Raw genomic sequence first — 17,842 nt, forward strand, 5'->3', positions numbered from 1 at the left:
TGTCACTCTCAATACTTCCTTTTCATTATCCCCAGCAGTATATAACTACACAGTCAATACAGACTACACACCAACCATTTAACAGTGGTGACTTCACCCAGCTGGTTTCCATCAGCCTCAGTTTTGATCACAGTATTCTGTCCTGTCAGGTATGCTGCAATACCTGGTTTTGGCTGATTCTTTCTTGGGTCACTACAGGATTTAATAACAGTCTGCCTACTACATCATCCAGTATAATAGAAGGTGTTTTGAGCTGAAAATACAGAGTACAAGGTGGCAGCATTTCTGATCATAAGTATCAACAGCTCTGCAGAAAAACTGCATATACTAACACACATGGGAGAATGGCCTTGTCTGCATACACACCTTAGGTGAACAAATCTGGCAGTTCTGCCAGCCATTCTGCTGTACAGAAATACAGTGTGAATACATTTTAATTCAACTTATTAACCTTGTTGATGGAAATGGGCCTTCTTGGTTGCTTTCCACCATGATACAGGCTACAAGGGCATGGTTTAATGCAAATATATATACATACAAATACACAGCCACATACATATCATATAGAAAACAATTTAGTTTGGTCAACCAACCAGCATATTTTAGGAGGTGGAAGGAAAATTAAGTACCCAGGAAATACTCATGGAGACATGTAGAAAACAAGCAAGGTCTACAAAGTAAAACAAGGTACAGAATTGAACCTAGGCCTACAAATAAAAGGCAAGAATCCTACCACCAAGCTGCCTACGTCTGATAGCACTGCTAGAAGCCAGACGCTTACATGTACAAGCCTAGAAAGAAATTTCTGGAAGAGCAAAGTACATTCTCCCTTACTCTTCACATTTTCTTAAAAACGGCCTTTTCTAGAGTGAAAACATGCTGGAATCTGAATGATTCTAAAGAAATGTTCATGTGGAATGTATTCAAAATGACTGCTAAAAGGCTGGAAGGATAAGTCTGAAAACTGAATCGCTATCACAACTAAAAGTAACTTTTCTCCACAATGCAGTACCCTTGGAGTCATTTAGTTTGGGGGGCAGGAGGTTGTTAAAAGTCAGAAGCAGCTAAGCAGCTCTGCAGTAAACAAGCAAGCTTTACAAAATGTTGTAAACAAGATTTGCTTTCACTAATGGCTTTTGTGATGTTCAGTTAGCTAATGCACATTAAATATATTTACAATGCATTGTGATTATGCTCCAAAATCGGGAAAAAGAATTGTTAATTATCCCTCATCGCTGTACAGCTCTAGTCTCACACTACGCCAGTGGCCACCACAAAAGAGCAGTAGAAAGGTGTTATACACTTAAGTCTTCATTCAGATTTTTTTCTTTATAAAAGTCCAAATGAAGGGGTCAACATCTTTCTGGTGTTTTCTATGGTTGGTACTCTCCCATGTGGCAGTAGTAATTGTGTTATAGTTTTCAAAGCTGTAAAGCACTTAGCACTACTAAATATTTTTTTCTCCAACTTTTGTAGTGCATATGATCAGGTAAAGCTCCATGTACTTCAAAGAATTATGATCTCTCTGATCATAGGTTCATAGGTTCGTACTAGGCTATCTGCCCTAGGGCATTTATAAGCCTAGCCAGAGTGTGTGTGGCTTTCACCACCCCTTAGGATGAGAATACTATGCTATTTTAGGGTTTTAGTTTACTGTGCCTCTGTCTAGTAGTGACACAGAGATGACCCCTGGGGTAAACCTACAATCTCCCATCCATTCGTCGAGATTTCTCTTGAATAGAGTCAGTGAAAGGCTCTGCCTAACATGGACTGGGATTCTGTTCCAGAGTGTAGGGAGCCTCTGGGTTATGAATCTGTCCCTCCAGCACGTCCTATTTATTTCTGTGTTGAGGTTTAAGTCTCTTGTTCTTGTGGCTCTGATGGATTTGGATTTTCTGAGGTGGAGCATGTCCATTAATTCCGGATTGGACATGGCCTTGTACGTCAGGCACAGATCACCTCTGAGTAGGTGGTATGCGACTGAATAGAGCTGGAGTTTTTTCAGTCGGGCAGCATATGACATATGTTTAAGACCCTTTATCCTCTTGGTGAGGAACTTTTGGGGTCTTTCCAACTGCTGCAGGTGTCGGGTGAGATACATCCCAAATGGGGCATTGTACTCAATCATTGGCCTGATAAGAGAAGAGTACAGGGGCACAATGACCTCTCTTGATCTAGATGTGAAAGCCTTCATGATAAGGTGGGCAATATAGAAGGTCTTCCTAACCACTTTGGCAATGTGAGTGTCAAATGAGAGGTTACTGTAAACCTGGGTCCCTAGGTCCCTGATTACCTCTTCCATACTTAATGGATTACCACCTATGTGGTAATTTGTCGGTACCTTGTTTTTCCCAAAGGGTATGACTATACATTTTTTGGTGTTCAGCTTAAGGCCATGGCTCTGGCACCAATTATCCGTTTCTATGAGGCCTCTCTGAAGGATGTTTGTGTCCGCTGGAGTATCAATTATGGTGCCCAGTTTGCAGTCATCTGCGAACTTTGTCAGCCACAATCCTCCTATGTTTGCCTGTACCTCGGAAAAATAAATGCCGAACAAGAGGGGTCCCAGGACTGAGCCCTGTGGGACACCGCTTGTGACTGGCTTAGAGTCTGACATAGCTCCAGCAACTCTGACCCTGTGGGTTCTGTCCTTGAGCCAGTTTGCAACCCATCTTGTGACATATGGGTTTACATTTAAGCTGGTGAGTTTGTCTATGATGCCCGAGTGGGGTATTGTGTCAAAGGCTTTGCAAGGTCAAGGTAGGCTGTGTGAACTGCCTTACCCTCATCAATGGCCTTAGTGACTGTTTCAAAAAGTCGACCAAGTTCAAAAGGCAGGATCTGCCCTTGACAAAGCCAAATTGGGTAGGATCCAATGTCTGTAGGTCCCCAATGTCTTTGTTTATGAGTGCCATAATGATCCTCTCCATAGCTTTGCAGACCAGGCTCATCAAGCTTATGGGGCAGTAATTTCCAGGGTCTGTAGAAGCACCGCCTTTGTGAAGTGGGACCACTGTTGCCATACGCCACTCTTTGGGTATGTATCCTGTAGTAAGGCTAAGATTAAACAGCAGCCTTATGTGTGGGTTTAGTTCCTCTTGGAGTTCATGTAGCACACAGCCCGGGACACCATCCAGTCCCATTGATGCTGTGTTTTTAGCTTTAGAGAGGGTGGCTCTCACCTGGGCATCTGAGATGTTAGGGAGGCTACACTCTGCTGGGATAGTTATTTCTCCTTTTGGGGGGGAGGGGGAGGAGAAATTTGCACTGAACCTGTCTGCCAGAATGTTGGCAATGTCAGTGGGTTCAGTGTATTTTGTGTCATTTTGGACTAACTCTGAGCATATCTGGGAGTTTCCACCCAGGTTTCTAACATAGCTAATAAAGGCCATGTGATTGTCTTTTGTTTTTTTTGCGATTTTTCTCTCAAAGTTGGCCTTGGATGATTTTATGAGTGATTGTAGTTTTTTGCTAGTACTGATCAGAGATGCCTTCCCTTGTAGGGATTTTGCTCTGTCATGTAGTAGCTTCCTCCTCCTGTTGTAAAGTTTGTTTATGGCTGGGGTCCACCAGACTGGGCACCTGCCTTTGGGGGAATGGGTCTTGGTTTTATATGGGATTGCATGATCCATGCATTCTTGAAGGTGCCCATAGAAGGCATTTGCAAAGGATTCAGCAGTGTGGGTTGTGGTTTCCACTGGCCCAGGGGCCTTGAAGGATACCACTTCAGTCTTAAGAAGTGTGAAGTTTGCTTTTGAGAAGTTCTTCACTGTGGTCTTTTGTGCAGGGGTGGGGGCGGGATGTGGATTTCCAGTGAGATTAATTTATGGTCTGATCTTACCAAAGAGGGATATACTTCCGGTGTGGAGCATTTTGTCCCCATGTTTGTGATGATCAGGTCCAGTATATTGTCTCCTCTTGTGGGAATGGTGACTAGTTGTTCCATTGCATTTGAGTTTATGAATTCTTGGAACCTTTGGGCTAGGGTGTTGGGGCTTGAGTAATGTTCCCAGTCTATGTTTGGGTAGTTGAAGTCTCCCAAAATGATGGTATTTGGAGAGACATTCATACTCTCCAGAGTCTTCAGGAAGGCTGTGTGGGGTTCCTGAGTTTGAGAGGGTGGTCTGTAGCATGCTACAAACTGTAAGGCAGTTTTGCCTATGGTTAGTTGCACCTGGATAGTCTCCGATGCTTCGTGCGTTGCCACTAACCTGGAGGTGTGGGTATCTTTGATGAAAATGGATACTCCCCCTCCTTTTGTGGTTCGGTCCAAGTTTTGAGGCCGGAAAGCATGATATGAGGTAAAACCTGATAGTGCTGGGGTGCTCTCAGGAGCCTTGAACCAGGTTTCAGTCACTGCACAGACATCGATGTTCTCCATACTGAGGAGGGCTTCGAGGCGTGCATCTTGAGGTTTAGACTTCTGGCATTGAGCAGCATTACCCTTAGTTTTTTTTCCACTTGTGTTTTCTAGGGTGGTAGGTTTGTCATTTGAGCCTTGCCTAAAAAGGCACTATGGGGTGGCAAGAGCCTTGGCCAATATCCGGAAGCCCAGGGTGACAGGTGCAAGCCATCCCTTGAAGCAGCGTGGCTTGTCAAGCATGTCATCCCAAGCAGACAGACATTGGATCCCCTTAGAATGACACCAGTAATTAAGCCAATTGTTAAAACTGATAATTTTGTCTTTGTACTGTGGCATCATTCTTGGTGAGGGTAAGATGCTGCTCAGGGTCAGGGTCATACCGGCCTGGGCTACATAATCAGAGAGCTCCTCTATGTCTCTTTTCATGTAGTCCAGGGAGGTATGTCTCATGTCGTTCACACCGGCATGTACAATGACTGAGTCATATTTGTACTTGCTGTGGAGTGACCTGAGTGCTTGTGTTATGTGGCGGATTCTAGCTCCCGACAGGCAGCTTACTGTGACCTTTTCCTTGTTCAGTCTGGTGAGCGGGACATCAGTGTGTCTGACTATGGAGTCACCTATTACAAGTGTGTCTGGCATGTTGTTTGGCCTTAAGGGCTGTGACTGTTTAGCACACACTGACTTTGTGAACTATGTGTTGCTTGTGCTATGTCTTGAGGTGGTGGTTGCTTGGGTGTCTGCTTTGGAGGCCTCTGTTGTTTTGGCAGATTTTTAATCAGCGCCCCCGAGTATGTTTTTGTGTGTTTATGTGTTTGGTTTGCAGTTGTGATAGTTCTATGTGAGACTGGGTTTGTGGTGTGCGTGGTTACCTTCTCCTCCTGACTGGTCTTGCCAGTACTGAATTGAGAGAGCTCAGCCTCCAGTTTGGCTATATAGTTGCATCTCTCGCATATATTTGTATTTGTTGGGAGGAGGAGGAGAGGGTTGTCTGTGTACATGAGGCAATTGTAACATTGCCTCAAGATTCCCAGATTCACCAGCTGAACAGGAGAGGACGCCAGCAACTGACCCTTCGACATGCTAGAAATAGTGAAAAAGATTGCTGTCTAACTGAGTCAGAAAGGACCTATAGGGAAATGGGTACTCAACAGAATTTAGGTGAATGAAGTACTTTCTTTTGTTTAGGAGTGCTTTACCTGTGTAAAAATGCTTTAGGAGCAAGTGCTGAGCTTTTCAGATAGAGTATAGGCTGTTTAGATTGCAAGTAGAACAGTTCTAAGGGAAAAATTGAACAGCAGACTTGGCGGAGCCAGAAAAAGTTTAACCTTGTTTAACGACCGCACAAAGCCGTGCAAACGTGGATTTTAAGCAGTGAACTACAAAAGAGCTAGGAATGGTCCCAAACAACCGATTACTACAGCTTCTTGTGCTGAGGTCACTTCCCCCAAGGACAGGTAGGCTGCTCAAGGCTCCCCACTCCCACTGGTGAGCAAAGAAACTTCCTTCTATCCAAGTAAGGTAATGGACAACACAGGAACTACACCACAGCCCAGAATACAGCAATGCCTGTATACTGGTCTAAACTAGTCGAGAAAGGCGGGAAAACAAGGATTATTTTTTTGTTTTTTTTTGTAGAAACACACAGAAAATGCAGAGACAGTGATAAATTAGTTACACAGGCTAGCACACTTTAGTGGGCAGCCTCCACAGTTAAATTAAACAAACAAGCAAACTTTCGATTAAATTCGACTAAATGTAACTTTAGTTGCAGATTTTAAAATAAATGCAGTAATCAGTAAAAAAACAGTTCAGGCTAGTTCAAAGTAAGCAACAGAAGCTATTTCCAGTGAAAAAAGCAAAGATACTTAAATCCAGAAGGTAGTCGCTTTTTCGAGTTCCTTGCTGCTAGGACCACTCTGTAAACCCACGTGGAGCTTGTCTTAGCAGTATAGCCAGAAAAAAATGCCCAGAGGCGGATTTTAAGCAGTGAACTACAAAAGAGCTAGGAATGGTCCCAAACAACCAATTACTACAGCTTCTTGTGCTGAGGTCACTTCCCCCAAGGACAGGTAGGCTGCTCAAGGCTCCCCACTCCCACTGGTGAGCAAAGAAACTTCCTTCTATCCAAGTAAGGTAATGGACAACACAGGAACTACACCACAGCCCAGAATACAGCAATGCTTGTATACTGGTCTAAACTAGTCGAGAAAGGTGGGAAAACAAGGATTTTTTTTTGTTTTTTTGTTTTTTTTGTAGAAACACACAGAAAATGCAGAGACAGTGATAAATTAGTTACACAGGCTAGCACACTTTAGTGGGCAGCCTCCACAGTTAAATTAAACAAACAAACAAGCAAACTTTCGATTAAATTCGACTAAATGTAACTTTAAGTGCAGATTTTAAAATAAATGCAGTAATCAGTAAAAAAAACAGTTCAGGCTAGTTCAAAGTAAGCAACAGAAACTATTTCCAGTGAAAAAAAAGCAAAGATACTTAAATCCAAAATGTGTTTTTGGCATAGACATCAGGATTCACCTTAAAAGAGAACATACAACAACTTGCTTACAATCAGAATCATAATCTTGTATGCTGCATGTTACTTCTGCAAGTCTTGCAATGACTCTAGTTGATGTCAATCAATTCTGTTACCACTACCATTTAGGCACATTGCACATCAATCACCCTGAAGTTGATTGCTGTAGAAACATGTTTTTTTAAGTTAATTTATCAGAATTCCATACATGCAAACACGGTACTAATTATAAATGTAACTTCATAAACTGTGTATGTTATAGGAATCTCGAATGAATGAATAAAAAAAAGACAAAGAAAAAAAAATCTGATAAAAATCTAAAGCGTAAACACAGTGGAGAACCACACATAAACACTTCTTTAATCTTTGGTTTCAGGAACACTGCATTACCACAGTATGCCTTCTGACTCTGTAGAAATCCTGTAATAAGGCATTACGGATTTGGCCGCATACACACTTCTAGCCTGTACTCTGCTGACTCTATTCAATTATTTTCAGCCTAGAACTATATCTCTTTGTTCAAGTTTCTTCCGTAACATTCTGACATTGAGACAAGATGTGTAGCTGGACATATTTGACATACAATCTTCAAAGTAAAAAAAACTGGTCATAGTTTCAGGAGGAAGAAAATTTTAGCAACAATACCACAAAACTGTACAAAGTATTCTGTAAGGGCAGGTCAAAGCCATTATCAGAGCTTGATTAAAAAATATTCCCACTATTGTCAACATAAAATTACCAGAACATCTTTGCTTAATATTTGCAAGTAATTTCAAAGTGGTTTATTGCACAGCAGAGGCACCTGTTGTTGAATTCTAACCACTGTTCTGCTATACCATTCTTCAAAAGTTTGCCATATGTGGATTCATAATTTCTTCAACTAACCAGCCACTTCTGATGTGAAACAGAATTCTGAAGTGTATATTCCTTCAGTCCCTGTGCACAACTACAACATGCATTTGACAGGAAAAGGATTTGAACTTGCAGTCTCCATTTTCTGCCCTAAGTCTGGGAAGATACTGGATTACACTGCATATGATTATGTACTTTCTACTGATGGAGGGCATCAGAACTTAAAAATACACAACTGCATACCCACACCATTATAATCGTGACATCAACAAACTATATACACTTGCCTGAGTATGTGACTGAAGCATGTAGGTCAACAGCTTTTATAAAAGGCTTTGTTTAGGTGAGCATTAAACTAAGCACTGCACAACCTCCAGTACATGACTTTATATATATATATATATATATGTGTGTGTATATATATATATATATATATATATATATATATTTTTTTTTTTTTTTTTTTTGCAGAGAGTCAGGATAAACATGATAGTGATATAATGCAGTTAAATGACATCAGAAAAGACTAAATTACAGGAAGAAGACTTTAAAACTTTTTATGCCTTATGATAATATTGAAGGATATATGTCATTAATATACTTTAAACTCATCTTTGACATTCAATGACCTTCCAAGCATCTGACAATGCTGTGTACTAGTAAATCACAAATGCTACAGGATCCACAGTGCCATTCAATAAATATACAGCTATAACTAGGTTGGATGTATTCATTAATATGTTTAATGAAATTGAATACTATTCATTATGAACTGCTTCAGCTGAAAATTTCCGTTGCTACATTTTTTATCCTCAAACAATATTACAATGATTTTTCTAATGTCATTCAATTTATTCCCTTTTAGATGCTGTGTTCGCTTTATTTATATGCAAAAAGAATTTCTGGAAATGTTATTGCCCTCTTTTTCTTTCTTAAGAGTATCACATTTATGTAATCGTCCTCTTATTAAGAAGATTTTGCTGAACTGCTGACGATGATGTACAGTACTGCTTCGCTGGAATGACGTTTGGAAAAAACGATTCTGCTGCACCACCACACAAAACCAATTAGAGAACTATTTTCTGCGACAGGTCAGGAATTTACATTGTTTCTCATGGAAAGATGTGCCTTTTAATTTCTTTATTAAGATGACATCCATGTCCCTTATGACTTTTAGGGATGACAATCATTTGCTTATCACATCAGAAAACACAATCAACGAAATCTCTTTATGCGTATGTGGCAGTGCCAGCAAATCAGAGCATCGTTCTGTATATTTTCCGTCTGAATTACTTTGAAACCTAATAATTAGAACAATATTTACTGGTAATATTTTTTGACAGGACCTTTTCCTCTAAACCAGCAATAAAGTAACAATAGCATATAAACAAGAGAGAGAATGGCATGGTTGGTTTGAAACCAAGATATTATGCCAGCTCAGTAAAGTAGTCAGACAGAAATATCAGGTCAGCTATACAAATTGCTAAACATTTGTGTAGCTAATGTACTGCAAAGTCAGAGCCCCACCCCCTCCTATGTATAGAGGAATAAAGCCCTGACCAAGACCCACATAACTGTAGTTTGACTAATGGTTTGGGCACTAGAAAAACAAGGTGGTGGAGGGTTGCAATAATCATCCGATGATAGCTCACCATTCCAGGGGAGGGAGGGAGTGGTGGTTTCAGTTATTCAATCACTGTCATGCAAGTGGAGACTTCCATGGTTCTGAAAAGGCCAGGGCAGATGACATGGTCTTGGCAATCCTAAGTCATGATGCTATAGCATGTGGGTGTAAGCAGGGATACACACACATGGAAATGGTGTTGAGGGCCTCTGATGTGACAAGCGTGCTCATGCCAGTCACAAAGAGGTAAGGTCTTAACAGAAATACCATTACCTCTGGTAGGGCATAAACCAACAACATGGTTATGTTGATGATGGCCCCACAGGACAGCTCTCACCTCTGCGTTATAGATTCTCAGGGCTTCACTGATTGGAGGCCTGGTGGTCTGTAGGCATGGAAGGAAAAAAAAGCACACAATGAAAAAACAGGAAGGAAAGTGAGATAGCTTTTACAGACACCTGAAGAAATGATGACCTGCATTATTTTCATAATGTGGCTATTTGGCCTCATTGTTGTCATAGCTTTCAGACATAGAGAAATGGAAAACATAACCAGGCACAAGAAGTTGCTCAGGTTCTCCTTATTCCTTAAAATGTGATTCAAAGTAATTATTAAAGTAACGGCAGGCACACTGCACTAACTGGGCATGGCTTAGCACAGTCCTGATTCCCTCAGTGTGTCACCACTGTTAGGTGACACTGACTGAGGGGGTGCTTGCTGCAAAATTCCAGGCTCATCCTGGGGATATATGAAATTTCCAGTCAGAGTAAAAATAACACATAGCAGTTATGGTGTAATGCTATTACTGTCATACAAAAAAAAAAAAATATTTGCAGATGCAAGTTTTGAGTTACTGTCTGCTACCATCCCCACTGTATGGCAATGATGTCACAAGTGTGTTATACTGTTCTCTGTACAGTCTGTTCATAAAATGGCCTATGGTTCACTAGGACTACTGCCATGCAATAATGAGCCAAAGATTCATTTTAGCACTGCAGACAACATACATACCTGTGAACTGTGTAAGATATAGGTATGCTAAAAGTTAAGTGCAAACAGCTTGCAGTGAGTGATAAGTCCCTGAGCTTAGCCATATCATTTTTTAATCACCATTGGCCATTTTTATTTTTAGTTTATCATAATTAATTCTCCCCCATAATCACTTTTTTCCAGAATCACTGACAACCAAAAGCAAATTTCTACAGGAAGAAGTCATGATATTTACAACCTAGTTAAAATGCTTTGAATTTTACATGTACAATTTGACAATGGCAGTGTGTACGTGTTTGTTTAATTTGAGCAGAACTGACTCTATTATTGGTCAACTACTGATGGAAAGAAACAGTTGTCTGTAAAAAGAGTGCCATATGCATTTTATGTGGACAGAACAGAGTAAATAATGTTTAATAACTGTACTGATATATTTTAGCATGATATTTACTTTCGGAAAATTAAAAGGCAATAAGCAAATATAAGAAAAATATCCATCTGGAAATCAGCAGATTAGAGGTTTAAGATTACTCTCAAACCAGTGCATCTCCCAAATGTTAAAATATAACACTGCATTTAATTGAAGGCATATCTGTTTATTTTATAAAAGAAAATAATACAATGTGCAATATCTACCTTTAATTAGAAAAGTAGGCAAGATGAATTCAAACACACAAGAAACTGCAAATCTGGAAGAAATACTATGCCCTCCAGATTACAAAGGATTGTTTTAGAGTTACCTGCAATATGCATAGTAAATTCAAACACATAAGAAACTGCAAATCTGGAAGAAATACTATGCCCTCCAGATTACAAAGGATGGTTTTAGAATTACCTGCAATATGCACAGTAAAGATATTCCCATGCTTTTTCTGTTGGGCTTGGAGGAATTTGTATGCATCTTTGTGGAATTCTAATGCTTTTCCCAGGTAAGGAATCCAACCTTGTTCAAGTGGAGGTTCACCAGGTTTCCTGTAGAGATATTCATAAAAATTACATTACATTTGTCACTAATATACTAGTTTCCACCAAATAATTAAAATAATAGTTGAATTAACCAAAGGCAGTTTTTTCATCAGTAAGATGTATGAAAATGAAGTAGATGGACAATGACCCGGATCAGACTAGAACCTTTGCTGCATCTTTATTTTATTTGTATTTGTTCACTGGGGCATAGTACTGATCTCCACAGACCTTTTTCAGACCTGCCCCGCAAGTGCTGTCTGGTGAAATGACTTGTCCTTACATTCTATACACAGCTGACTACAATACATGAGCTATCTGTTCCATGGTATACCTATAGTTTCCTTTCTTAGATCAAAAGTAATGAAAGCAAACACACATTTTAACACTTCTCAATGTACAATGTAGTAATCACAAAATATACACTCTGGTTGTACTGTCGTAACTTTATATTGTATACCTGCACAATACACTACAGTCAGACATGCAGTGCAACATACACACTGTCAGAACATACACGTTCATTCAATCTCTATTACCCACTCTATCCAATCTATGCAAGCAACGGGTATAAAGCAGAGTAACTGTGCTTGATGTGACACCAGTCCAATGCAGGATATCGACCACATGTACAAATACAAGCTATTAAAAGACTACCTAGTTTACCCGCCTACAGCATCGTTGTGATGTGGAAGAAATTAAAGCACCCCCAAAAGAAAACAATGCAGACAAAGAGAAGATATGCATACTAAACAGAAAAGGCACCCCAGGCAGGAACTGAACCAGAAAAGCAAGTGGTGTGAGGTAGCAGTGCTAACCATGGCAGTACTGTGTCACACCAGTTTATGTATTTATAAAATGATAAATACCACAGTTAGACTATTATTATTATTATTATTGGTCATCATTCTGCTGTATCATATTTTATAATTATTCCTCTGATACCCAGATCCCTCCTGTAAGAGACATGCATGTAATGTGCCCATTGAACTACCTGGTTATCATAAAACAAATATAGACTAGAACAGAGTCTAACATAACAAGATGCACATGTACACATGTACTACTTTAAGATGCTGAAATACAAAAGAAAGTTTGGGAAATACATTCACTTCTATTTCTTGTCTTACTGGTGTGTTCCACTGTACATACCAGCATTATTTTTCCCTCCCCAACAGAGGAAATCCAATTTAAGCACAGTAACAAAAAAGCACTGTATGACAAGGCGAGGACTACAGAAAATCGCTACAAACAATTCTGATACTCCATCCCATCTGTGAAGGTGACTTACACTACAGACAGAACAACCCATTTTGATTAATCACAAGATATTTACTAGCTCAGATCTAATCAAAGATCAAGGGATCACAAGCTTTTCTGTTGCATATGACATGGAAATTTATGCAGCTGGATTAACTCTTTAATAGCGCTCAGTTTTCTTCAACATATAATTTATTGCACTAAAGCATGCTTCTGACACTGAAGAGTCTGTTTTTCATATTCATCTTTACAAGAGATGCTGTGTAGCCTTTATACAGCCCACAGAACAACTGCTGCTGCATTTCAACACATATAAGGCAGCCTTCAGCAACTTTATTGGAGGATCTGCAAATACAGTTTGGCATTTTCATTTCACTGTACAACAGTCTTATAAAAAAAAAAAAAAAAAAAAAAAACTTTGCTTTTCCAGCAAATATTTCTAAGCGAGACATTGCTTTTGGTCATTACTTCATTAGCTACGTTTCTCCTGAGTCACTTGATAACAGTTGAAATGTTACAAATGCCCCATATATTTCAGCTGTTTGCTCAATATATATGTTATGCAGTCATACCTCTTGTTTTTTTTTTTGGGGGGGGATTCATATGATGCCAAATTACAGAACTAACCCTCTAACTAACTAATCTATACAAAGATAAAACTAGGCTAAAGACTAATACAAGACAGTAGCAACAGATGAGCAAACCTCAATGGACTGACAGAGTACAACATGTTTAAATTACTCTTTAAAAAATACAAACATAACAGGCTGGCTCTATTTAAGACCATTATAGGTAATTGGTGGTGGTATGACTTTACTTCTTGTGATGGGCAGGTGTCACAAATGTAACACTATGACAAATGCAGAGCTATACCTTATCGCATGTCCTAAATTATGGCATCCAGTTCATCACTCAAGCTCTGTCGTATGGTAAAAAGCTTCATTCTTCAGCGCTTCTGTAGGGTAAAGGGATGCATTTCAGCAACACGAGGGGTGGGGGTGGGGGAGTAAAAAAACAATTTAATAGTTCAAGTTTGTCAAAGATGACGCTGGCAATGAGTAACTAAAATATTTTATCTTTTCACAGGATGTGCCTGTACTACCTTGCTATACCAATAGGGGAAATGGATGCATATAACAGAAGGGTATGCTGAACACTGCAAGCAGTTATGACATTCCTTGTCTCTATTACAGTTAATGTACAACATTGTCTGGGTGTGATTAAAACAGTGTAAAGCAGCTCTGCATTAGTCAATAATTCTCTGCTTGGCTCACATTTGAGATTTAGACACAGGACTCCAGTCAGAGCCCTCATGATTAATTAAGTAGGCAGTCCAGCACACTACACTAAACTGCAAAGTAGATTAATGCAGTGGAAGGATACTGAGTAAAACCTGTTGCCTTAGCAACCTGTCATAACAGTGATGTCAGGGTTGTGGCATTGCCTACTGAGCTGCTGTACACAGTTAGCATTCTGGTGCTAATAAAATGGAAACATTTCATTTGCAAACTCTGTGTAGCTCCACAGCACAGCTACGTCAACACTGCACCCCTCCAGTCTCTTTACACTATACATAGAAAGAGTCACTGATGATCCATGAATATCAGCATGCAATATGGCAAGCTTTGTATTGCCCAGTCTGTACAGATAGCTTGGAACTGATATCAGGCAGCCTGCACTGATAGGTCCAGATGGAAAAATGATAACATCAGCAAGCAAAGGATAGCAGTAATGCTGGAATTGAATTCATCCTCAGGTCTTGGTGAGTACCTTCAAGAGGTGGACCCTGTTTTCACAAAATCTTACCAAGATGATGGTTAGGCTTACTAAGATCTATTCTACTACAAGAAAAAATAAATACAGTGAATTAACACACAGTGAACTCTGAAGAAAAAAACTGTGATTTAACAAAACTCTCTAATTAAAATGTTCAATATTCTACTACACATACTCACCTGATGCATTTATGAGTTAAATGTATGAAACTATTTAGTGATATTAACATGTGATTCAGTAATTGCACAAGCTAAGCGTCACTAGCAGAGTAGGGCAGCTGCTGTAGTGCAAAGGAATCAAAACAGGTGAGATGACATCACATACATTTTGTTGTATGTGACATTACCTCATCAGGAGGGGATATATACATGTGTGTGTGTGTGGGGGGGGGCAGGGTTACTACAAGCATTCATATGTCAGTCAACGCTTGGAGGATCTCCAATTAATCTTATTTCTCAATGTACAGATCTACATGGAATATTCTGGTCACAAAAGTGCAAACTGCTTGTCAAACTTACACAGATCTGAGGTAGTGAAGTGATGCTCACACTCTGCTAGGTGTTATTAATGAACTGACTCAAAAAAATTACCCCTCCTCCCTGAGACAAATAGCAGTTGCCTGGGGGGATCCACGATTCCACCCATTGCCAATCCTCCAATAGCCCTGCTCTGCTACTGAACCTGGTTTACAGGTACCAAAGAGGGACACTGGGATGAATGTCTTGCCTTGCCGGTAGTGAACAGCAGCAAATGTTACCCTAAGCATACTGCAAATCTTGTTTTATAACTTTAATGACACTCTCCAAGTAGGAAAAAATGGTGCCAGCATTTTGACATGCACTGCACTGAATCACCAGCAAGAAAAAGTATATTCTGTGAGGACTGCAAGCCATTACCAGTTTATAATCTGTTCATAAAATTTGTCAGGATGAACAATACAGGTACAGAAACAGCTTACTGTAAGGTTCTGCAATACATATACTGCCAGACTGGTTATGCAAGGGAAATAGCTTAGAATACAATTCAAAAAAAGATGGCAGCAGTTTTAAAAGAAGTAAGCTTCTTAACTTGTTTTTAATAAATGCAAGCAGGATTTTGGTAACAATGGGTTTACTACTACAAAAAGGAAAATACCCTGTCTGACTGTGTTGAGATAATGTGCTAAAACATTATATGAGGTCATGTATCAGATATATATGAGTTCATAACTAAGTACAAAGCAGCATTCTGTTACTTGTCCAGTTAACAAATATGTTATACTTGCTACTAATTTTTCCTAAAGCTGCAATACTTCTGTTTAAGAATAAATATCAAATGACTCTGGCAATAGTGATCATGGCACCGACTGAAAATGGTTTTGTATTAATTCAGCAGTACTAAAATACATGATGACTGTAATCGTCCTGCAGGTGAATTAAGGGTGAAATAATATATAATCATTGATAACTTTCTTTTGATTGCTGGATTTAAAAAAATGCATGGCAACTAAGAATCCTACAAAGCTACAGAGGATGGAATTTCAGTAGTAACATCATATAACTATTATTTTGTAAAACATACAATATAGTACTTTTTGCCAAAGGGGCAATTCTCAAATATGGCTTATGATCTACCTGTCATGCATTTCATATTTTCTTGCTTTCAGGCTGCAGTCAAAGTCTGGAAAAAATCATCATAGCTTTACTGCCCACAGAACAGAAGGTGTGACTGCCAACAGATGATATTTACTCAGAACCCTTCTAGTCAGTGTATAAACTAAAGCTGTCAAAACATCATACACTTTGCTTTCAGTGAAGTATTTCTGTGTTAGCTTAGTAATTTTTCACTTCCACGAAAACATTCAAAGATGAAAACAGTAGGACTTTATGTGCCTTCTGACATAACTGATGATTCTTCCAGTTCCATCATTTAATACTTTATTTATTTTTATAAAATCATGACATCTTCAGGCTGGCCAGTTCCTTGTCCTCATTGCTTCATCTGACAGCAGCATATAATCTGTGATAGCCACCATGATTTTAATGTTCTATTTTATAATATTAACCTATTTTAGAAAAACGGGCTGATAAAATAACATATCCTAGAAAGTCAGTCCAATTTTTAAATGGGTTACATTAATCAAAAAAGAGATAACCTTCTGAAAAAAAAGAAAAAAATCCTAAAGACTTATAGACTAAATCCCCATAACAAAAACATTGCATAACGTACCAGTGCCATTTTTCACTAAAAGTGAAAAACCCATATAACATAATATGCTATCACAGTGAAAAATACACAAAAAGCCAGTTATTTTCTCAAGAAGACACTTTATTAATAAAAATGAAACAAATTACCATATGTAATAAACAGCTGTACAGCCCGAAGAAGCACCATGTGCTGTTTCTTCTTTTTTTTTTTTACAATATGGCACACAGTCTGCTTTCATCTTTAAACATAATATGCAAAAAGAAAACAACTCTCCCCATGGTATACAATCAATGTATCACAGTATTTAAAATGCAGCGTGTTTTTTTGTTTGTTTTTAAGTAATTATGGTTCATGATTATTAAAGTGGATTCAGTAATATCCATCTTCCTGTGCAGCTCTTAATTGGAAAAACATTTTTCTTGAATCCACTCTAATATCTACAAACTTGGTAATTGCTTGCATGCAACAGAAATAAATATGACTGCTGGTGTAAACCAATGTAAAAAAAAAAAAGTTACTGACAATTACTCCATGTTGTTGTAGAATTCATTCTGCTAAACTTACTGAATAGCACTACAATGAATGCATCTTTACTACAAAAATGTTATCAGCTACCATAATACCCACACCACATACAACATTAAGAAAATTATTGTTCCAACTCCATTTTCTATATGTAATAAAAATGAGTACTCATAATATAGAGAATTATAAGTGGGTCTCCGACCATAACTAACTTATAATGTATTCAAGCTATGGATATCAAGACATTTTCCTGAAGAGCAAGGCTTGAGAGGTGAATTTTGGGCATCCGTGTCGATCATATTATAATTTATGAGACAGTATCATCATTCTTTATACTGCATGGTAATTCATGTACTGCCAGTTACAGAAAAAAGGTGTAACACAGCAAAATGTTTTACTGGCTATCAAAGCCTCTAAAAGCTGACAAAACCCTTTAAGGCTATCAAACAGACAGGAGACAGAAACAAAGTTTCTCTCCAAACAGCAGCTTGAAAAGCTCTTGGACTCTTCATTCTGCCACACCTTTTACTTAAAGGTGTGTAATAGCAAAGTATACAACAGCTTTCAAAGCTGTTTTACCTTCTGTGGCTGTCCACTGTTAATACCCACTATAAGACCCAATTGTAACAGCATTTAAGGGTGCTTTCAAGATGATCTTTTTCATGTGTTTGGAGCATAAACATGGTGCACCAAGCGCTACACCATGTCTTACTCATTAACATGCTTTATTCAAACAGATTTCATATTAACTAAGCCAGCCATATAG

At 38.9% G+C, this 17,842-nt stretch overlaps 1 protein-coding gene across 1 annotated transcript in view; it reads right to left on the reverse strand.

Moving 5' to 3' along the window:
• The window catches only part of LOC122796743 (cytochrome P450 7B1), a 777,380-nt gene that overhangs the window by 89,355 nt on the left and 670,183 nt on the right, over window positions 1–17,842 (reverse strand). Inside the window, exon 2 of the mRNA XM_044065451.1 lies at window positions 11,201–11,337. Coding sequence (XP_043921386.1) covers window positions 11,201–11,337 — 137 coding nt within the window. The remainder of the gene's footprint in view (window positions 1–11,200; window positions 11,338–17,842) is intronic.

Source organism: Protopterus annectens, chromosome 3.part0 (genome assembly GCF_019279795.1).
Source record: "Protopterus annectens isolate FY-2018-M chromosome 3.part0, PAN1.0, whole genome shotgun sequence".
Taxonomy (NCBI): domain Eukaryota; kingdom Metazoa; phylum Chordata; order Ceratodontiformes; family Protopteridae; genus Protopterus; species Protopterus annectens.